At 39.3% G+C, this 22648-nt stretch overlaps 1 protein-coding gene across 2 annotated transcripts; it reads right to left on the reverse strand.

Annotated features, from left to right (window-relative positions):
- Nucleotides 1-212: 212 nt before the first annotated feature.
- On the reverse strand, nucleotides 213-20881 carry BDH2 (3-hydroxybutyrate dehydrogenase 2). 2 transcript variants are annotated; one of them, XM_025384951.1, is made up of 10 exons: nucleotides 20760-20881; nucleotides 17174-17265; nucleotides 16216-16294; nucleotides 13779-13875; nucleotides 12512-12620; nucleotides 7756-7816; nucleotides 6624-6737; nucleotides 3639-3697; nucleotides 2850-2942; nucleotides 213-535 (listed from the first exon to the last, which is right to left on the reverse strand). In XM_025384951.1, the coding sequence occupies exons 2-10, from the start codon at nucleotides 17243-17245 to the stop codon at nucleotides 482-484; spliced, it is 738 nt and encodes a 245-aa protein (XP_025240736.1). In that variant the 5' UTR covers nucleotides 17246-17265; nucleotides 20760-20881; the 3' UTR covers nucleotides 213-481. The 2 variants fall into 2 exon arrangements, with proteins under 2 accessions (XP_025240736.1, XP_025240737.1); XM_025384952.1 differs by lacking the exon at nucleotides 20760-20881 and having other exon boundaries at nucleotides 215-535; nucleotides 17174-17316.
- Nucleotides 20882-22648: the final 1767 nt, after the last annotated feature.

Genomic DNA, 22648 nt, shown 5'->3' on the forward strand with positions numbered 1-22648 from the left:
CACTGTACTCCAGCCTGGGAGACAGCAAGACTCTGTCTCAAAAAAAAAGAAGATGACCATCTGCAAACCAGGAAGTGGGCCCTAACCAGATACCATATGTGCTGGCACCTTGATCTTGCACTTCCTAGCCTCCGGACTGAAAAACAAATGTTTGTTGTGTATGACACTCAGTCTATGGTAATTTGTTATAGCAGCCCAAAGTGACTAAGACAGATGCTTACAAATCGAGATTTATTTTAAAAACTATTCTCTTGCTATGAGTTCAATATTTTTATTTCTTTACAATGATTTCAGAAGATATTACAAAGAGATTAATATACCTAAAGAATCAGACTCTTGCAAACAGTGACATCATTAAAAAGGGCTGATTTTCATTAACATGTGATTAACAGGAAAGAGATGATTGGTGAGTTTTCTTCATAACCAGGTTCACTGTGGATAGGAAGGGCCTGCCTTTCTTCCCACCATGGAGATCCTAAAATCACAAGCTCCAGCCTCCATCAATGATGACAGGGTTACCAGTTACATAAGCAGACTGCAGTGATAAACACAAGGAGACAGAACAATTAACCAGGTTTGATACAGGCTGTATTTTCAAATTTTCCTATGACTAGGATAACTAAACAATTTACTCTTGTCCTAACAGGAAACTTCACTTAAACACTTAATTCAGGGAAATCCAAATTAACGTTAGGTTGATTGAGAACTGCTGAGTGTCCTGTGATCTGGAACTAAATGGCCTCTGGCTGGGGTCTAAGCACCTGTCACTGTTAGGTATTTGGTCTCAGAATCCCCGAATTAAGGAACGGTGATGTATAACCATTCCCCAAATTAGGGTATAGACGAAAAGCACATTTTCATTTTGAAACTCAGAACTATTCAAAACTAGCTAAGCTTTATGCCACTAATAAATTTTTGAACATAAGTGTATCAGTCATAAAATGGTCATATTAATGACCAGTTTAAAAAAAAAAGACAGCATGTATTTAGTTGATCAATATAAGTGGATAATTCTAGGATCTGAAGCACACTAAATGTGTTTTTAAAATTTACATGAATAATAATAATAACTATAATCTATTAAGCTATAAAAATGTTCTATATTAGTTTCAGATATCCAAATCTTTATAAAACTGAGGGATTTAAAAAATAATTACTGATTTATTCCCATAAATTTTTCATTTTCTAAATAAGGCTGAAGTGATCTTTTTGGTAGAAGTTTAAAAATCTTCTAACTTAAAATGGTTAATAAAAACTCAAACAGTCTAAATTCATCTAAAGCCTGAAACAATGGAAGAGGATGTAAGGACATCATAATGAATAGATAAATTTTAAAAGTTCAATATATAAAAGCTGATCATATACAGTAGGTGAACTAGGGAGTTATTAGTCACTTTACCAAAGAAATACCTCCAACTCCCCCAAGTTCTCTTAAAAGGCAAGCTCTGATACGCATATGAACTCCTCTGGAAACCTCTACAAAGTCAAAGGTATTTTGTAGCACATGTCAAGCCAGAACACTTCCAAATATTTTGTAACCTAAGCTCTGGCTAACTAAGGGTAATTTAGCTTATCAGCAGTACCCAAATCAAATGAGCTCTTCTGAAGATATGGATTCAGAGAAATCACAAAGGCTCATGTGCTTCTCCTTTAAACATTTGTCTATTAATCTCCCCAGCTATTAACAATTGTTGTTAATAATTGGGAGAAGTTCTGAGAAGAAACTGCACTGTTACGGAAACATTTCAATCCCTGTATTTGTCACATTCACCAACTATCTGGTGTGCACCAAGTTACTGGGAAGAGGAGTTATCAGTTGTTCCCTCCTCACTTCCACCTAGTCCCCTTTCCTTCCCTCTTCTCACACATTACAGTTCCTTGTTCACGTAGTATTCAGAGACATAAAAAGGAGGAAGAGGTTCTTGTGTTTTATACCTTATAAACATCATTTTTGCTTTCATCTTAAGCCATTTAAAAGTATACAATAGCCATTAAGGAAAAAACTGTTAAACAGATGCAAAGTGGAAGAGATTAAATTAGGAATTTCCATACACAATAACAAGTGAAAATTTTAAAAATATGTATTTATTTTGAGATGGAGTCTCGCTGTGTTGCCCAGGCTGGAGTGCAGTGGCGCAATCTCGGCTCACTGCAGTCTCCGCCTACCTGGTTCAAGCGATTCTCCTGCCTTAGCCTCCCGAGTAGCTGGCAGGCTGCCACCACACCCGGCTATTTTCTGTTTTCAGTAGAGACGGGGTTTCACCATGTTGGCCAGGCTGGTCTCAAACTCCGGAACTCAGGTGATCCGCCTGCCTCGACCTCCCAAAGTGCTGGGATTACAGGCGTGAGCCACCATGCCCGGCCATAAGTAAGAATTAATAGAGAAAAAAGAGCCAGTGGAATTCTCCCAAACAAGTCACAAGTAAGACTAAAACACCACATGCCAATTCTGTGTCCACTGAACACAAATCTGCTTAATCTTCTCCCCATTTCACTTAAAGCTCTTAAAATCCTAGAGGTTCATTTGTTTGACTTGAATTTAATCAGGGTTTCCCCAGTTATAATTTTTGAAAGGAACTGTCTCTCAGAAAATTGAGCACTTTAACTTTTTTAGTCCTCCTTTTTGTTTGCTACAAGATTTTATGTAAAGCTGAATAAGGAAGAGTTAGTGGCTCAGATCAAAGTGGTCTTTCTTTGAGCAAATTAAATGAGAACTTATCCCTATCTTATAAATGTAGCATCTTAGCATATATATGCCATAAACTCTCTAAAATGATATTATTTTGATGAGCAAATTGTGGTCAAATGTGATTGAGGACAATGAACTCCTTGGGAAGAATAGCGCTTACTTCATCAGAAGCCAAATACACGCAGAGCATGGCTATTTCTTCTGCAGTTGCAAATCTTCCCGTCTTTTGTCTCTTCAGGAAATCATTCCGTGCCTGTGACCAGAGACCATACCAGACATCAGTGATGGGAGCAGCTATATCTGCTCACCTGCACCTTCTTCAAGGAGTTAAAGGCAAGAGAATCCACTGGCTTGCTGCCTTGATGAATAATCAGCTAGGGTTATGGTGATTCTTTCGCCAAAGTTAATTGTTTGTGTTATATTAAAACCCACAGATATTGTGACAGATCAGAAAGCTAATATTAAAGGATGAAGGCATTATTTTTTTCATCTTCAAAAGTTGTGGTAAAGTATACAGAATATAAAATTCACTATCTTAACCATTTTAAGTGTATAGTAGTTCAATAGTGTTATGTACATTCACACTGTTGTGCCACCATCACCAGTGTCCATCTCCAGAACTCTTATTTTTATTATTATTATTTTTTCTTAGAGACAGAGTCTTGCTCTGTTGCCCAGGTTGGAGTGCAGTGTTGTGATCATACCTTACTGTTGTACCTCAAACTCCTGGGCTCAAGCGATCCCCCAACCTCAGCTTCCCAAGTAGAGCTCTTTTCATCTTACAAAATGGAACCTCTCTACTCATTAAGCATTAACTACTCATTTCCCTCCTTCCAAGCCCCTGGCAACTACCATTTCACTTTCTGTCTCTATGAATTTGTCTGCTATAGGGATGGAAGAGGGTATTTATTAACCAAAGGTTTAAATACATTTTAAATGCTAGATATACCTCTTCAGGATTTCCTCTGGCTTGTATTCTTTCTTGTAGAGATGGGGTATCAACCGTTCCTAAATCAAAGGGGGATATTAAGCTTGGTTACTCACTTAAACTGTAAAAGAAATCGACAACTAAACTTCCTTTCCATATGATACAACAATCAGTGAGATTCTTCTCCTTGACTTAAAATGACAACTTTACATCTGCCTGCCTGAGGCCTCTTATTTAATAGGCTTATAACTTCTTCAATAACATTTCTATGATTTTAAAAACACAGACTATGATTCTTTGTGACACTATGTAGGGACACTGGATGAATCACCCAGCATTCTCAAGGACATATATTTTAGTCACATTGCATTTATATGATGCTTTATGGATTTTAAATACTTTTATATATATTATCTCAGCTAATCCTCACAATAAGCCTGAGATGTAGATAAAACGGTACAAGCACTTTGCCAGCTTAAGGAGCCAGTTTGCCTCAATGATCTCAAAACCATTCTTTGCTGTCAAGTTCACTGTGGGATCTTTGGGGACAATCCCATGGCTACCACAGTCCTTGCCAATTCAGGTGACACTAAATTTTTCTTAGCACCTTGCCTATTTTCATTGTTTAAAATTCCAACTTTGAACCACAGTTTCAAGTTTTTAATCAAAAATATAATTTAATATAATTTAAAGTTATTTTACTTTAAAAAAGAAAATAAGAACAACACTAACATTTTAAAATTCCACTTAGTTTATGGTCTCCTAGAGCAAGTTACCCAGACTTCTTTGTTAACTGACATAAACTGTACATTCTCTGTAGAAGGCCCTTTCCTCAGACTAAAGAGTACTCTGGCAAATAATGTGATCTTTCTGAGGTTGTAACAAATGGTTTTACGGTCATACTTCACCCTTAGATCATGTTCCTGAGAGTACCATAGATTTGATCTTTGTTCAGAAAACATTTCTTAATTTTAGCATCATTTGCTATTTTTTCTGATGAAGCAGGAAATCTTCAAAATCAGAAAGCCTGACTCCGTTTTGGAACCCCCTCTGTAGGTTGGTTATCTGTCTCTTGTCACATTTTACTATAAGTGGCCAGCACTTTCAAGACTCTGGGTAGAAATCACCTTAGCTAGATCACCCAGTTCATTAGTAACATCTTCTGCCTTCACACTACAGGCAACAGTGTTGATGTACTTTCTGAAACTGTATGACAAAGATCCTCTTTTATCTAATTTTCAATAATATTTTCCTCACTTACCTCAATAGCCTCCTTGAAGTCCACAGTTTTACCAACAGTGTGCACCTCAAGCTTTCACTAACAGTCTCTTCAGAATCCTTACAGCTTTAACAGCTTTCTCCCTCTGAGGTAAATGAACAGCATGTCTTACATATGACTGGTACTAATGGCTATTAAATAAGAACTGCAGAGCAAGCCCATGCCTTTAGAGGATTCCAGTGTCACTGGGTTCAGCTGTGTCCATGGCACAGACATACTACGCCAGGGTCTACACAAGTCTGGCTGGAGATTTGTGACTACACAACCATCAGCAGCATCTCAGACATACTCAGTCCTCCTCAAGTTTTCTTCTGTGATTGGTTCACTGAGTCACAGCTAGTTCCTTGTTCCAAAGAGTTTGATAACATATTTTCCAATCTTCTGATAAGTCCAGTCGCTGAAACAACCACATTTTCCAAATCATTTTACCATTTATTCCACTGGGTAAATGGCACCAAGAATAGCTAGACTCAAGTATCACCAGGATGTACATCAAAACCCAGTGAAATGATCTCTCATGTATTCTTCTTTTTCTTAGCATTACCTATGTTTACATTTCTGTTCCAAGAAAAATAAAACAGAACATCTCAATCGCTGAAATTCTGTAGCTTGGGGGATGTTTAGTTTTCCCTCTTTAAGTCAGTGGGTTTCAACTGAAGATTCAATCAGAATCTCCTGTGGGACTTTCTAAACACCACAATTCTCTCCATAAACTCCTTCCCTAAATTCTGGCATGCCCTTCAGGTTTGAAAGGTTCCCAGGTCATATTGAAATGTTTCCCTTTCACACACCATCCCCCATATCAATTGTGCATTACTGAGGGAAACCTTGATCCTGGATATGCAATAATTTCTTTTCAAAGAATATTATAATCCTTATTAGATACCTTATGTTCCTTTCAGATTGGTAGAACCGGGTAAAAGTACATATCAATTTAATAAACACATCTATGGTTATTGTGAAAATGAGACACACCCATGGTTATTAAGAAAAGGAAAGTTCTGCTTTTCTTCTTTCCTCTGTGTGAGGGATTGGCATACCTTTCTTGGTAAAGAGGCAGATAAAAAATATTTATAACTTTGAGAGTCATTTTATCTGTTGCAATTGTTATACTAAACCTGGCCTTTGTAGCATGAAAACAGCCATAGGCAATAACATAAGCAAATTGGGTGTGGAAGTGTTTCAGTAAAACTTTGCTTACAAAACAGGTGGTGACCCAGATGTGGCCCATAGGCCATGGTTTGCTGGCCCCCTTTTTATAGCATAAAGGAAGATTAATGCCTCCTTTTTATTTATAGGCCACCTCAGTGGTTGAAATGATTTTAGTGGATCCTTGTGTTTTGGAAGACTCCCCTTACTTTTTCCCTGCTGTCCTGTGAGTGTGGTCTATTTTCATCTTCCCCTTGACATCTTTCCCCTGAAAAGGTCAACCCTGGTCTGCTTCCCAACAGCAAGCCTGGCCAACTATGTCTCTTAGCCACTTGCTTCTGAATTGTCCAACACATTTAAGCCTTTTGCATCTGTGGCTCGTTCCCAGTGGCTTAGGATCTCCGTCTCAACTTACAACTGTACTGTTATCTTAAAAAGCCCAGCCCCCACCCCCTTTTTCTGAACTTTTTCCCAGAATACAATATAACATGTGGCAAATAAACTTTTATAGATATCTTTCACGGTGGCAAACACAGTGTCAGAAGGCCAAGTTCATAGCCCTGCAGTGCCTTACTCACCTGGGCACACACAGTTGCACCTGATGCCCTGCTGGATGAAATCTGCAGCCACAGATTTTGTGAGGCCAATCACAGCTGCCTTGGTTGTGCTGTACACACATCTGTTCACAACTCCTGAGGGTGGAGGAAAGGTTCAACAATTGAAGGAATAAAAAATGTATTTTCCTTTAGAAAGGTAGCACAAATAAGTTTTCCCAGTAGCCATTTTCATGCTTTCTCTCACATTCCTCCCCTTTTAAAAAGATTGATATCAGATTTTTTTCCTTTAATAGAGTCAGTTTCTGGATCTAAGGAAATAATATCAGTATAGGCACAACTTAATTGAGACTTAATTGAAATTCTGAACTTATTTAACATTGGTAGTCTTAGTTTCTCACCATCAGTTGCTGTAACTCTTAGGCAGATTCCCAAAGAAAATAAAGATTAATAACAAAACAAAACAGTAAAACAGGAGGCCTAGGCACTTCTTTACATTCCTTTCTTGTGTATGTTGAATATGTGTATCCTTGCAAAGAGAAGAAATGTTATCTCAGCAGTAACTATTTCATTTTAAACTCACAGATCCAACTATGTCAGATTGTGACATAATCCACATTTTGCACTGCTGCCCTTGTCCTTCAACTTGACTTCTCGCTGATGGCTCAGATCAACTGTCTTTGTGAAGCATTCCACAAACTCACAGGCAGTTATTTCCCTGTATTTTGACAATGCTTTGTCCAAACCTCTGTTATATATCATCACACTGGAGAAGATGATGTTTGCTGCCTTGCTCCTAGTTTTGGACTGTGAATTCTTTTAGGGGCAGAGCACATACTGGTGCTCAATACACTATTTTCAATTAATTAAATGTTAAATGGTTCTTTCTCCCAGTTTGATGTTCATTTCCATATCCCTTAGAAAGAATAAAAGGGAGGGCAAAAAACCCCCCACATTTTAATTTAATTTTGCCACTGGCTCACATCTAGAGCAAAAGATCTGTGGTTAAGGAACTTGATACCAATTTTGAAAAAAGCACTTTTGAAATTATTTCAGTACTTGAAATTATGATCTCTGCTATGCCTGTTCCCAAACGCAGAGCTTTTAATGATGTGTATGTATGAGCAGCGCAGTCCTTAGAGGGAGACAGACCCACCTTTGATGCTGGAAGCCACAGAAGACATGTTGATAATATTGCCAGATTTCTGAGCAAGCATCTGCCGAAACAAAACAAATACCAAAAAAAAAAAAAAAAGAAAAAAAAAGAAAAAAATCCACTTCATGTGCTAAAATACTACCTTTTAAAAAGATTTGCATTTTCTTAGGGTTTGCAGAATGAATTTAATTACTGTATTAGCTAGTCACATTAAGCAGTATTAAGCAGTCTTAACAGTGAACCCAAAACACCTCATCAACTATTGCTGGGAAATGATGGCAATGTGACCGCACTCACTGGCATTTCCCAGGGGGATTACCACCTTCCCACGGTACAAGAATGTCAGCAAGACTACGAATGAATGCTGACTTAAATGAAATGCAAATAGATGTTGTTATTGTGTGTTACTGATGTTGGGAAACTTACTCCATTCAACACATATTTTTTTAATACCTACTGAGGCCAGGTATTGTGCTAGGTCTAGGAGATTACTACCTACAGGAGGCAACCAGTCTGGTTAGTGGTTGACATAATCCACATCCAGCAACAGCAGAGACCTCCACAGAGATCTAACAGCAGGGTGAGGGCAGAAAGGGAGCAGTTCAGGCTGGGCGACACTCAGAGGGGACCTCCTGAGGAGGAAAAATACAGGCTGAATTTTGAACACTAGAGTATTAATCAGAAAAATAGAAGAAAAGGATGCTTTGAGGAGTGGGTACACAGGTATAAAGGTTCCATCGGGAACTGGGAGGAGGGGCTGGGTCTGGCTGGAATGCAGGGTATAGAAGTAATGATGCTGCAGAGGTCAACAAGGGCTGAATTTAGAACCTGGGTTTTACCCTGAAGGCAATGCAGTGACATTGAAGGGTTTAAAGCAGAGGAGGAGTGGCATGTTCAGACTTGGGGATTACAAGGATTACTCTGGTGCCCAGAGACTACTGGAAGCTGATGCAGGGTTCAGGAAAGAGTGATAAAGGTGAAGCTGCAGAAATGTCTACGGGTAGCTGAGGAGGAGAGGGCTGAGGCAGGATGGGCAGGACCTGGTAGATGGTTGCTGCAGGGAGGGTGGGCCTCACCAATTTAGGGCAATGTTTCCTAAGAACACTTTCTTCAGAATTCCCCCACTAAAGTGTGAATTTATTAAGATAAGGGTCTTTGGCTGTTTTGTCCTCCTAGACAGTGCACACAGTAGGCAGTCAATAAATGTGGATGAATCAGAACCTCCTGAGGTGCTAGTTTAAAACACAGATTGCTGGGCCCTGTCCTTTATCTGAATAAATATATAATAAAGAAAACTGTTATAAATTTAAAAATGTTTTCAAACTTTACTAATTATAACATGTACGTAGAAGTCTCAATAGGCAGTGTAAAGGGCCAGAGAAAAAAATTGACTTCTGTTGGGATGAATTTCTTGAGCAGCTTTTAGAAAAAGAGGTGTAGGAAAGGGGGAAGTGAATGATTGAATGGATCCAGGATTGGTGTGGCCAAGATGATTGATTCCTTAGGATATTCTTCTGACTTTGTTCTGAGATTTAGCTTCTAATTACCCCTAAAAACAGAATATAAAGTAACCCCAAGGCACTTTGCTGAATGGACTAAGTGGATTCAAGGAGAGGCTGATTGTAACCCAACCAAGTTAAAGAAGACAGCAGGGGAAATAATAATGTTTAACTCAATTGTGTGTTTTACATAATAAAGAGGACCATAATGAAATGGGGTTCTCATAAAAAGTGTCAAAAATGTTGGTCAAGTGCAATGATGTTGAAAAGTAAGCCTTAAAATTGTTCTTTCTTATCCAATTTAGCAAATAGCATTCCCCATTAAAAATACATATAGAATACATATACTCCAATTTAATACATAAAGATAGGTAATTAAGTAAGTCTATCTCTAGTCCTCTCTAGAAATGCAATATTATCTCAGGCAAAACCTTAGAATAAAGCCATCTAAGAGATGTTACTGCTGTCCCCTAACACTTGCACTATCCATTCAACCAAATTCAACCGAGGTCCCTCTGCTGCTTCTAGAGCCCATAGTCAGTGCCTGTTCCAATGCTGCCTTCCCAGTCCAGGTCAGGAGCTGTTGTCATAGTGTCAGGCTCTCCGTGGCTCCTCATGCAATAGCCCTCTCTGGCAGGCATGACTATAAAGTGAAGTGCCTGGTACATAGTACTGCTATCTAGGATTGATCTCTCAGAAGCTAAGATAGAAGGTAGAAATACCCGCTTAAGAGTCCATGGAGCTGTATCTAGTTAGTCTTACTCTGACTCAGCCCTTCTGTCTCCATTGGCCAGAGCTCAGCCCCTAACCCTAGTGAAACCTGGCCACTTGGGTCTCCAGTGGTTCCTGCTGGACTAACAACCTTGATTCATTTATTTATTTGACAAATGTTTGCTGAGCACCTCTATATGCTAAAAACTCTTCTAAGATATAGCGGCGGGGTGGGGGGGGAGGGGGGCAGGAAGCAAGCAAACAAACTAACCCAAATAACAAAGATATCCCCAAATCTTTGCCCTAATGGATCTTCTCTTCTGGTGGAGCTTGGATTCTGCATTGACCCCTTCTTAAAGTATTTTCAACTTGTTCTCTGCCTTTTGACTGATCTTCCAGTCTTGGAATGCTTTCCTGTGTATCTATCCATGAACAAAAATTTCCTATGAGTGTTCCTATGTTCTGACCAGCTGACCTTCCAGATCTGCCTAGACTCCAAACCCCGGCTTCCCCTGGAAAGTTCTAACCTGGGATATGTGCGTCATAGTTAATGATACAGAGGATCCTAGATAATTATGGCTGGGAGTGATTGTGTAATCTATCATCCTTATTTTTTAGCTAAAAGAAATATGTACTGGGAGGTTACAAGTGCCATCTCTATGGCACATGGCCAATTAGGGGCAGGGCGCAGACTGCACCTAAGGACTTCTGATGACAGAGTCCAAGACCAGGATTCAATTTTGTCAGGGTCACTTTAAACAAGTGGCACTAGAACCTTCTAATACCACATCCCTGCCATTAACATCTCTTGGGATTTTTTTTTTAAACAAATATGTGTTTTTGGCTCATATGGATCATTGTTAAGATGTTGTAAATCACAAGCAAACTCACTAGTTTGCAAGTTAATGTTTGTATATTTTAAAAATTAACACAAGTTTACATTTCAGCTCCACTGTACTCCACACCTACTTCCTTTACTAAAATTTGTAAAGCAGTTTAGAGCCTGGTTTTGGAAATGAGTCTCATATATGTGCAATAGTCTTAACCACAATGACCTGAGCTTTCCTCCTATACCATAGACTCTGCTCTACCCCTGTAACCTATGCAAAGGATCTGTCTTCAAAAATACGTTCGTGTTCCAAATAATATAGATTCTCATAAACTCCAAAGAGGCTGAAAAAGCAACTTACATTTAAAAAAACAATTTGTTATAAAAATTTGGTAGTTCAACATTCTGTGGACCCACCCAAAAATCTCTTCTAGGCACTAAACAAGTAGATTTTTCAAAGTTCCTTCATTACTAAGTCAGTTTCTCCAATTTTCCTGTTAATGTTCATCTGGAATCTTCTTGACATTAGGTTGAATATTCAGAGTAGAATATCAGCCCTGCTGTGCCATTAACAAAGCTCTTCTCCTGCCCTGACATGGACAGGACATTGAATCCAGCTGGGATGGAAGGGAAAAGTGGTTCTTCTGCATTTCACTAGCTTCAATTTATAACCTTGAGTTGAGCTGGCTGTGTACCCAGTCTACCCCTTTCATTGTCTCAGCCTGTGCTGTCTGCTACCACTGGTTTATAAGTTCATTTGAAGTCAGGGACGTATGTTGCTCATATTTATACTCCCCTAGAGCACCTTATATAGTGATTTATACCAAGAGGCGCTTAATGCTAGTTTATAAAATAAAATTTAAAACATTGATGCATTGTGTGAAGGCTTGAGAATTCAAGGGAAGCAGGCCCAGGAGGAACGTTCTCTTGAGCACACACTTTCTCTCACCTGCCCAGTACCACTGTGGTTCAGATCAAAACAAGAGCGAAGGGAGAAGTTTCAGGGTAGAGAAAAGCAATGGGGTACATCCATCCTGAGAGTGTGAGCCTAAACTGAAATTCATGAAGGGGCTCAATGTCCAGGCTTCAAATCTTGGTTCTAACCATGTGCTATTTGGGTGACCTTGAGCAAGTTGCCTAAACTCTCAGTTTCATCTTCCGAACAATGGATGAGAAAATAGTACCTACCTCATAGGGTTATTCCAGTCTTGTGTGCCTCCCTGCTGTTACCTCTGCTTGGAATCCTCTCTCAAGCTACTTGAATGATCAGCTCTCTCACTTCTTTTGGACTGCTATGACAGTTTCACCTTCGCAGTGGAGTCCAGAGAGGCATTGATATCCTAGCTTCTTTCTCTTCATTATACTTAAAACCACGCCACATATTCTGTCTATTTGATTACTGATTGTCCCATCTCACCCCCAATAATGGAACCTGCTTTATCGAAGGCACTTTGTTTAGTTCACTTGTGTGTCTTCTGTGCCTAGAATGGAGCCTGGTTTGTGGAAAGTACTTAATAAATATTCCTTGAGTGGATAAGCTGGAAGGTTAAATAGATTAATTTATGTAAAATGCCTTGATATCAATGTTCAATGCATGTTAATCATTATGTTAGTTATTATCGCTCTTTGGCACATGTGGGAATCCCCTTTGTGTGCCCAGTACGGAGACCTAATGTGGTGCTTATCCTGGTGGTGGTGGTGGTGGTGGTGGTCTTACTTTAGGAAGGAATGCCTTGATCATCAGGTACATGCTGCGCACATTGAGATTCATCGAGAAGTCCCAGTCTTTCTCCTCACAATCCAGGACTGTTCCATGATGGACGAAACTAGAAGAGTGATTAAACAATGGAGGAATAACTGCCATTAAAATTTTTCTATTCCATTTGCTGATTATTTCTATTGTCACTTAGTGACTTAGACCACTGTCTCTTTCCCTTATCAAGACTAAACAATTCAAACATAGTATCACTTAGTATATTACATTAGTAAGAATTCTAACAACTTAAGCTAGAAATGTCATCTGAAAACAAGATCCTTTTTGTTTTCCAAACAAAAGTACGGTCACCGAACATAAGGAGCTTTATGCTAATTGTGCTGGAAACATCAATGCCATTAAAAGCAAACAACAAATAAAGGAGAACAGGGCTGGGCATGGTAGCACACACCTGCAGCCTCAGCTACTTTGAAGGCTGAGGCAGCAGGACCACTTGAGCCCAGGAGTTCTAGGGTGCAGTGAGCTATGATCATTCCACTGCCTTCCAGCCTGGGGAATCCAGACAAACCCTGTCTCAAAAACAAAACAAAACAACCCCCCCCCCCCAAAAAAAAAACGAGAGAGAGAGAGAGAAAAAAAACCATCTGCCCTATTTGCCTATTTGATTCTTATTTCAAGAGCAACAGTGCCCTCAGGTGGCACAGATTTAGAATTCGCAAGGGAAATCAAAACTGCAAGGAAAACAAGTGTCTCAACATCTCAGAACAGCAACGTGATATTGCTAGTGTTCTAACGTATTGAGAGATCTTAGTTTGTTGTAAGAGAGATGTTAAGGCAGAACAAAACAAACCCTTAAAGTAGCCTTCACTGTTTTTCAAGTTACATTTTCTGACGGAAGCTTCCTAAACATTGGAACCCTTGCTGATTTGGTCCTCTGGACCCAAGTTATGTAATTAATTATAAAATATTGTTGGCTGTGACTTCCATGTACCAAAGTTCTGCCAGTTCAATCAGAATGTCAGTTTCATGACAGCAGGAACAACATGATGTATTTCTACATCCCCTACATGGCTGAAAATTTAATAGATGCTTAAAAACTAACTTTGGTAACTATTTTTTCATGTTTCTGGGTGTATTCTTACATGAATACACTCTTATATGAGGATGGAAGACTATATATGAATGATTTTGCCATATTGTCAAAATTCTTTGAATGAAAGTCATAGAAAACTTTCTGTAAGGAAAGTGAAATTAAAAAGTTAGACATTACCCAGCAACATTAAAGAGAACATCAACTCTCTCAACTTCATTGGCAAACTGATCAATTTGTTTCTTCTTTGTGACATCAAGGACACGAGTTTGAATGCCTGAAAAATAAAACAAGAGGCACTATTCCTAAAAGTATTTAGCCTCGAAGTTTAGCTCTTTTGAAGTGTGAAGTGTGAAGATTGCAATATCTATCCAGCTAGGCTTCATAGATTGCTGACCTTCTTACTAGGGTCTTAAGAATCTTCAGAGTCTCATTAGTAAACATGAAGTCCCGTCTGGACTCCTCCAATAACCCATCCATCCCTCTTCCTTCCTCTCTGTCCATTTTCCAAGTTGAATAATAATGGTCCTTTCTGAGTAAAGGCTTTATAGTAAAGTATCACTGGTGTATATTAGATATTTCTCAGTAAGCCAGCAGTAATAACTGAAAGTGGGCTCATTTGAGCCTATCCTTCCCCTGCCAGAGACTGGGTTGCTGGTACCTATATAGTAATGCAGAATTTTGTCTGAGTGAGGGGTGGGGAAGAGAAAGGGTTCTGGAATAAGAGACTGTTTCTATTTGTGAGCTTCCCCTTTATGTCATTTCCATTATTTATTAGAAATGACTCTGTTATTCAAAGGTATCCAGTCAAATACATGTATTTCTGGACTAAACTGCAAGGAGAAGAAATGAGGGGGTCAGAAGAAGGGATGACACACTTGAAGGCTAGACATGAGGATCTGGCATGGCTGGAGCCTGAGAGATACACACTCTGCTAGTTACTGAGAAACTCCCAAGAGTGTCTAACAAAAGCAGCAGTCATCATTATAAATATATACACATAGTATTTATAATGTGCATAATATATTATAATATGTAGTAATATAATTTATAATATATACAATGTGTTAATATGTATATGTATAATATGTAATATATGTATAATATGTATATATAATATATAATTATTTATAATTTGTATTATATTTTATAATTTATAATATATATTATAAATAATATGTGTATGGTTTATTTTATTTTGGGGGAATATAGAAAGAAAAGATTAATAAAGAAAGGGAAGATGGAAATTTTGTTTCAGAAACACTTCCTTATCTCTGTGCTTTCCCAGTGCAGCGGCTTTACTTTGACTTGTTGGGATTATAATTCAACATATTCCAATTCAATTAACTAATTCAGGGAACTAATTGCTGTTTGATTATGTAACCTGTTGTATTTTGCTGGAAGGGTTAACTTTCAAACAGGTTCTCTGTTCTGATGTCTTTGGGCAAGTAAACTGTAATTAAAATCCCTTGATGTTGGAGTTTGGCTCAGTGGGGTGAAGAAGTGGTGGTGCACACCTAATAATCTGGGGAATCTCTTAGCGTTTCTCATGATGATGTGTGATTTTAGGCCTGAGCTGTCTCCAGTACTGTAGCTACCAGCCACATGTGGCTACTGAGCACTTGAAATGCAGCCAGTCTGAAATGAAAGGTGCTGCAAGTATAAAATACACATGGATTCTAAAGATTTAGTATGAAAATATTGAGATGTTGGTCGAAGGGTACACTCTTGCAGTTATAAGACTTAATGTACAGTACAGTGACTATAGTTATTAAGAATGTATTGTATACTCGAAATTTGCTAAGAGGGTAGATCCTACGTATTCTCAGCACACACACACACAGAGGTAACTAAATGAGGTAATGGCTATGTTAATTAGCTTGACTGTAATAATCATTTCACAAGGTATTTTACAACATATGTGAAAACATGTTGAACATCTTGAATATATGCAATTTTTATTTCTCAATTATACCTCAAAGAAGAGAAAATTAAGAGAAAAGCTGCAAAGAAGAGAAAACTAATGATTGAAGTTTGTAAGAAACTTCTAATAATTTAAATAAAAAATTTAGTACGAAAAAATTAAAATGTTCCATTAATTTTTTAACTTGAGTGCATGTTGAGATTATATTTTAGATATATTGGATAAAATAAAATATAGTATTAAATTAATTTTCACTTGTTTCTTTTTACTTTTTCAATGTGGATACTAGAAAGTTTAAAATTACACATGCGGCTCACATCATGTTACTATTGGACAGGGCTATCCTAGAGGAGGAGGGCACAGAAGTGAAAAACTTCATCAAAAGTTAACCTAACAACTAGTAAATTTTCACAATTTTCACATGTAAGTTTGTAATTAGGAACTGAATCCCTCAATGTGTTGGCTAAATAAAGGATTTTTAAAGTATTCATCCTCAAATTTTTTTATGCATGTAAGTACACAGATTTTTGTCTGTAGGTTCACAAAATATAGATTTCATATCAGAGTGTGAAAATCTAAAAAGCAGGGCAGTGGAGCTCAGTAGCTAAGGAATTTTCTTTCAACATGTGAGTGCCATGCTTTATAATACCTTGCAGACACTGAATCCCAAGTTCAAGCTGCTGAGTTGCTTACCCGGGTACTTTTCCAGTTCCTGAAGTTTGGACTCATTAATGTCTGTGGCTATGACTTTGGCACCTTCTCTTGCAAAAGCCTAGTAGACACAAAGTACAAATACATCCTTTGTTTACTTGAATAAACTGTGCTCGTGAATGGAACATCATGTGGTCTTTTTCTCCTTTATCTTATTTTCATTGTTCTTTTCCCTATAAGATAGCTAGAATTTCAAACTATCTAGTCTTACCCCTTCTCTATTGTTATTATTTTTATCATTAATTAGAACAATGTGACATACATTGTGCCTGTCATCTGACTTAGTTCCTTTAAGTAGTATCAAACAAAATAATGTTTTTTAAAAAATGACAGCTGTTTTTTAATACTCTCAAAATACTGATCTTCTATAATGAGACTATATCATTTCTGTGTCTGAGTTACTAAACTCCAGATAATAAGATAAGAATTGGTTGTTTCAACACTTTTCCTACCAAGAGTATGGTAGTGCTTTCATAAATGTCAAACGATACCCTGCCGTTATACTTAAGGTACAATATTAGCTCAAGAGGGGTACATAATGTAACAGAAATTGATATAAATCAGGAGACAAAGGTAACCTGTCTTATAACTCTGGAGTCACATATCTAAACTGACACAATTTCAGAAAGCTGTGTAATCCTGTTGGCTGTCTGTAGCAAATTTATTATGATGCAGAGAAACTGAAGTAGCGAAATTTCTCAGAGTCAGTGGTTATCAGTGATGTCATGTACTAAACATGAGGTATTCATTCCTTTATCTGCCTGGGGTCAGGAGTAGGGAACTATTTATTTATTTGTTTATTTTTATAACTTAAGACAGCATAAGCACAAAAGTAAAACAAAAAAGTAGAGCAGAAGTAAACAACCATAGCATCAGTCCACATAATTCAGTATGTCAAGAGTTAGTAGGCAAACAACAAAGATAGTAACTTATAACTTACTAAGGCAGCTGCTTGGCCAATCCCCTGAGCAGCGGCTGTCAGGATGATGACTTTCCCATCAAGTCGACCCATAATGGAACCTGTGGTTTAATCTAAAGACATGTGTGTTTAATGGGTTATACTGTAGAACATGGTCTTGAGCCAGCAGTAATATCTAGAATGAATAGTTCAGTGTGCTCTTTTAAGAATAATTTAGTGAGCTCCTTCAGGAACTTGAAGACAGCACCTCTGTGCAAGTAGTCCCATCATCTGAATTCTCCCAGAATGTTTCCTCTACATACCTAGCTTTGTATATGAAATGCATTTAGCATAACCCACTGAAGTGATGACTGGTGACAGACATTGGCCATTTTTTTTTTTTTTTGAGATAGAGTTTCGCTCTTGTCACCCAGGCTGGAGTGTAATGGCGTGATCTCGGCTCACTGCAACCTCTGCCTCTCAGGTTCAAGCAAATCTCCCGCCTCAGCCTCCCAAGTAGCTGGGATTACAGATGCCTGCCACCATGCCCAGCCAATTTCTGTATTTTTGGTAGAGACGGTGTTCCACCATGTTGGTCAGACTGGTGTCAAACTCCTGACCTCAGGCGATCCACCCACCTCGGCCTTCCAGAGTGCTGGGATTCCAGGCGTGAGCCACCGTGCCCAGCCCAGACATTGCACTTTAACCTACCTCAGCCTTCCTTCAGTACCTGGAGAGGACAGCCTTTGATGCTGACATAATTCACTATCACCATCATTCTCTCCATGACCCCTGCACACATTACTATGGCATTATTTGTGTCCTGACTACTCAGGGCTGCTTTTTGATTTCTCTTCCATAAACTTTTGTTGAAGTTTGCACTATCAATTGCTTATGGTTTTTTCTTGTCTCTTGAAAAGATTTCATAGTTGGTCTCAGATATTCATTGAACAAAAAGGATGGAAAAATCAAATCACATCCAATACTCCCATTTTACAGATAAGGAAACTGCTGAAACCTGCCCAATGTCATAGAGCCAGTCAATGGGAAAGCCAGAACTAAGACTTCCTGACTCTTTTGCTATGGGAACAGTCCAGCCCACAATGCTGCTGATCCTCTTACAAAGTTTAAGCTTGCAGTAGTAACACATTAACAGGCATAATCAGTAATTTCTAAAAGATTGAGAAACACTGACACAGGGGCTTATATGCATGAGATATTTTGCCAGTGCTTGGATTGTAGATCACAAGGGGAGAGAAAGAGCTAGTGGTGAGGCTGGGGGTGGAGAAGAGTCAAATGACCGTCAAAAGAGGCTCTCTTCAAGGACACAAGCTCAGACTCTTGCCGGGCTCTGTCATTAATGTGTGCCTCTGACCTCATATGAACTCACAAAGTGGCTGCTTTGTCCAAGGCATCATATCCACATTTCAGGCAAAAAGGGAGGAACAAAAGTCAAAAGGCTTTCAGAGAGGCCTCATCTTTCTACTTAAGAAGGAAACCTTCTTAGAAATTCCCATCTGCAGTTCATTCGCCAGATCTATGCTACTTGGCCACTCCTAGCTGCAAAGAGGTTGAGAAGTTGGGACTTTTGTTTCCAGCTTTGATAAAGTGAAGAATAGGGGAAAGTGAGTTGGATGGTGTTGATGAACCAACTTACAGTACATGCACAACTAGCCTACACAATCACTCTGCTCCATTATCTGCCTGATTTTGTACAGGTTGATAGCCTTGCCTGGAGGGCTTCTATTATCTAGTCCATTCTCTTTGAACTTATCACAGTTCTCTCTTTAGCCAAACTTTTTTTTTCTGTTTTTCTTTCTTAATACCCAATATGCTCTTCCACTTCAAACCTCCACACTTGGTCCAGTGTCCACATGGTGAAGGGCAAGTTACTCCTATAGGCAGCAGCCACTGAAGGATTTATAGAAAGGGTGTGACATGATCAGATTCGTATTTTGGAAGGATTGCTGTGGAGAACATACCTGGGCAGGAGCATGGGGTGCCATTAGGAAGCTTCTAGGGTTATCTAGGGGGGCACTGGTGAAATAGCAGGCTGGAGAAAATAGCAGGGATGGAGAGATAGGTGGATTGCAGAAGTGTTTCAGAGATAAGAGATAGGCAGGGCCTGATCACCAATGGGGCTAATTTCAAAGAAATGTGATTTGCCCAGTGTTTTACAGCTATGAATTCAAACCTAGGCCTTCTTGTTGCAGGTCCAAGGGAAGGTCTCATGGAATTGTCTCACGGTACTCAAAGCCCTGAGGGCCTCTCTAAATCCTCACTGTGGCACCATGAGCCTATGCCTTGCAGACTGCTGACCCCAGAAAGTAATGGACAATGAGGCGCAGCTGCTGCTGCATCTCTGCGCTTGTGCTTAGGCCACCTTCTTGGGGCCGTTACAAGGCAGTGCCTGAGCATGCATGCTTACTAAGGCAGACCCATTTCTGGGAGACATAGAGCTCCTCCCCAATGGATGACTGGCTGGAGAAGCTCCTTACTACCTTGCTGAAGTTCTCTTAGACTGCACAGCTGTCTGGGATGCTTCCACTCAACCTGGCTTCCTTCTCTTCCTCCCTCGCAGGTGGATTTGCATCGAGGTCTGATGGCTCTCACAGCCTTACCTAATTCTCTCCTCATTCTCTCTCACACCAGCATTTCCCCTGATAAAATCCATGCATATTTAATTCTATCTTGGAGTCTGCTTCTTGGAGGAGCAGACTAACACAATTATGTAAGAACTGGCTCCAGGGATCACCTTACAGCTCACTGACTTCCTCTGAATTTGTCCACATTTTTTAGGCGATGGGGAAGCTGGGCTTTAACAGTGCCTGACCTACTTTGATGAAATGAATTTTTGCTTTTTTTCTTCTTACACAAAAGAGAAACTTTCGCTTTCAACATGGAATGATATACTTCAGAAAGATATACTTTATCTTTACCCTCCTTGAATCCTAAGCATGGTGTATAAAAAACTATTTTACAACACTGTCATTAGTGATATTGGGTGTATGGCCCTGTAAAACCTCCAGTTAAAGGTTTTGCTAGGAATCTTTGACACCGGAAGAAGCATTTCCAGAACCATTGCTGAAGCACAGAGCAGCCTTTCTACGCACTCTGAAAACCTCCTCTTAGCTGGCCTTCCTGTCTTTCTGGGACCAGATTTTGGGGTCAAAGCCTTAACATTTAATAGACTGTAATCTCAAACTAAAACAGATTTATTTGAGAAAACGAGTGCAAACATGGCCTGAAATGGTAAATCAAGGCATCTCTCAATATATCCAAAGTGAAAACCATACACGTTGGCTTCCTTAGTCCAAAAGTTGGAATCAAAATGTTGATTTTTGATTAGCAGAGACACAAACAGCATATTCAGGAAGTCATTGTTTTCAAGAGCCAGGAAGAAAAATGTTCACTTAGGATACCGTAAGAATCCTTTTTTCTTGGGCTACTTTATAAAACATACATACGACAGAGTTTCAGGCTCGTTAAAAACCCATCTTTACACTGATCCAACTGCTCAGATTAATTTTGAAATAGGCAACGTGCAGAACAAAACAACATCTAAAAATTAAACCTCCCCTGTTTCCTTTCTAAAGTTTCATTTCAAAAGTATTAGAAGAAATCTTACTTTAAGCAGCGAGGTGATGGCGTTCTCCAGAACCCGGTGGGAGCAACAAGCTTGAGACCTTTGTAAAGAAGAAAGTCAAGCGCTTAATAAAGCATGCTGGGATTTGTAGTTTCCCTGCTTTCAGAGTTTAGTGGCTCCATCCGTGCACTTTATAAATGTGTGTGCTGCCATCTAGTGGAGTTCAGGTAGAACTGTAAATTCCAAGTAGAAGGTGAAAAGTGGAAAAGCACCTTACTTAGGATGTGGAAATCATTTCCTTCACTTCAGCCTCTCCACTTCTGTGTTTTGTTTATGCCTACTATGTGCGGTGCCAGGGTAGACAAGATTGGCTGAGCTGGAAACTGTGTGTGGAAGATAGCAGAGCAACAAAATAGAGGGACTCCAGGTCACTGAAAATCCTGGAGCCTTCTTGGCACTTGGCCTGGACTGCTTTAAGGGAGAGAAATAAAAAAAAAATTCCTTTGTGTTTAAGATACAGTTGTGATTTTTATTTTTTTCATACTCAGACTATTCTAACACTAATGCACATTTAGTGGCAGAATGCCAGGAGCCTTACTACACTGGGAATGGGGTCGGGGAGAACGTGAAACTTGGATGACAGGGTGGAGGCTTAAAAGGGAACATGTTGAGTTAACAGCAAAAAACCCCAGTTTGGCTGAAGAGAACAGAGATATAAGGCCAAAAAGAAAGGACTAGATCTCATGAGCCCTCTAGGTTAGAATAGCAACATGTGCTTTATCTGTAGTGCCACTGAGCAGAGTGATTGTGTAGGCTACTTGTATATGTACCGTATAAATTGGTTTCCTCAGCACCCATCCAACTCACTTCCCCCCTTTTTCATTTGTCAAAGTTGGAAAACAAAAGTCTCGACTTCATAGCCTTGTTTGCCGCTAAGGGTGGCCAAGCAGCATAGATCTAGCCAATGAAATGCAGGTGGGAATTTCTGAGGAGGGCTTCCTTCTTAAATAGAAAAGTAAGCCCTTTTGAAAGGCTGTTAGCTTTTGCTCCTCCCTTTCTTTTTGCCTGGAATGAAGATAGGATGCGTGGGACAGAGCAGCCTTTAGTGAGTTCGTCTGAGGTCAGAGGCACACATTAATGACAAGACCCAGCAAGAGAAGGAGCCTGTGTCCTCCATGACAGCCTCAAGGCAACAACTCCTCTGGACTTCTTACGTGAGGACAATAAACTTTAGACTAGTGTTTTTCAGGTTTTTTGTTACATGGAGCTAAGTGATTTCTAACAGTCACAGTGGATAAGAACAAAGACCGTGGTGTCAGAAAGACTAGAGCAAGTCCCATATCTTTCTCTCACTAGCTGAGTGAGTAAATCACTTAAATCTCTGAACCTCTCATGTTTCTCATCTGTAAAATGAAGGTAAAATAGCACGTACCTCAGGGATGTGGTGAGGAGGAACGACTAAGCCTATGAATCCATCAGCACAATGGTTGCCACACAGGTACTTAATACATGTTAGTGATTATTATGATGAATACATTTTTGGAGAAATTTAATTATAATGGATGGTAAAAGTTGCCCTTTTTAGTTCTTTAACAAACTGGACTTTCTGCATGTGTCCATGCAAGGTCTTTGGTAAAATTGTCCCTCCTTGTTCCTTGTTTCAGCAACTTCTAACGCTGGCTCTAACAATCTGTAATCACATAGAGCTTTGTTCCTGCTTTACTAATAATGCCCTTTGACTCTTGAGGCTTTTGGAACAGACTATTCATGAGTTTGAGAGTTCTCTAATCAAAGCCAACTCCAATGCTTTTCTTTTTTTTGAGACGGAGTCTCGCTCTGTCGCCCAGGCTGGAGGGCAGTGGCGCGATCTCCACTCACTGCAAGCTCCGCCTCCCGCGTTCACGCCATTCTCCTGCCTCAGCCTCCCGTGT

Source organism: Theropithecus gelada, chromosome 5, assembly GCF_003255815.1.
Source record: "Theropithecus gelada isolate Dixy chromosome 5, Tgel_1.0, whole genome shotgun sequence".
NCBI classification, from domain to species: Eukaryota; Metazoa; Chordata; class Mammalia; order Primates; family Cercopithecidae; genus Theropithecus; species Theropithecus gelada.

Excerpts from the sequence above, each read along its gene's own strand:
- BDH2 (XM_025384951.1), bottom strand. The coding sequence starts at position 17,245 with ATGGGTCGACTTGATGGGAAAGTCATCATCCTGACAGCCGCTGCTCAG. Across the intron at positions 16,295-17,173 it reads TTGGCCAAGCAGCTGCCTTA|GCTTTTGCAAGAGAAGGTGC; the intron begins GTAAGTTATAAG and ends TGTGTCTACTAG. Across the intron at positions 536-2,849 it reads TGTATTTGGCTTCTGATGAA|TCTGCTTATGTAACTGGTAA; the intron begins GTAAGCGCTATT and ends TTATCACTGCAG.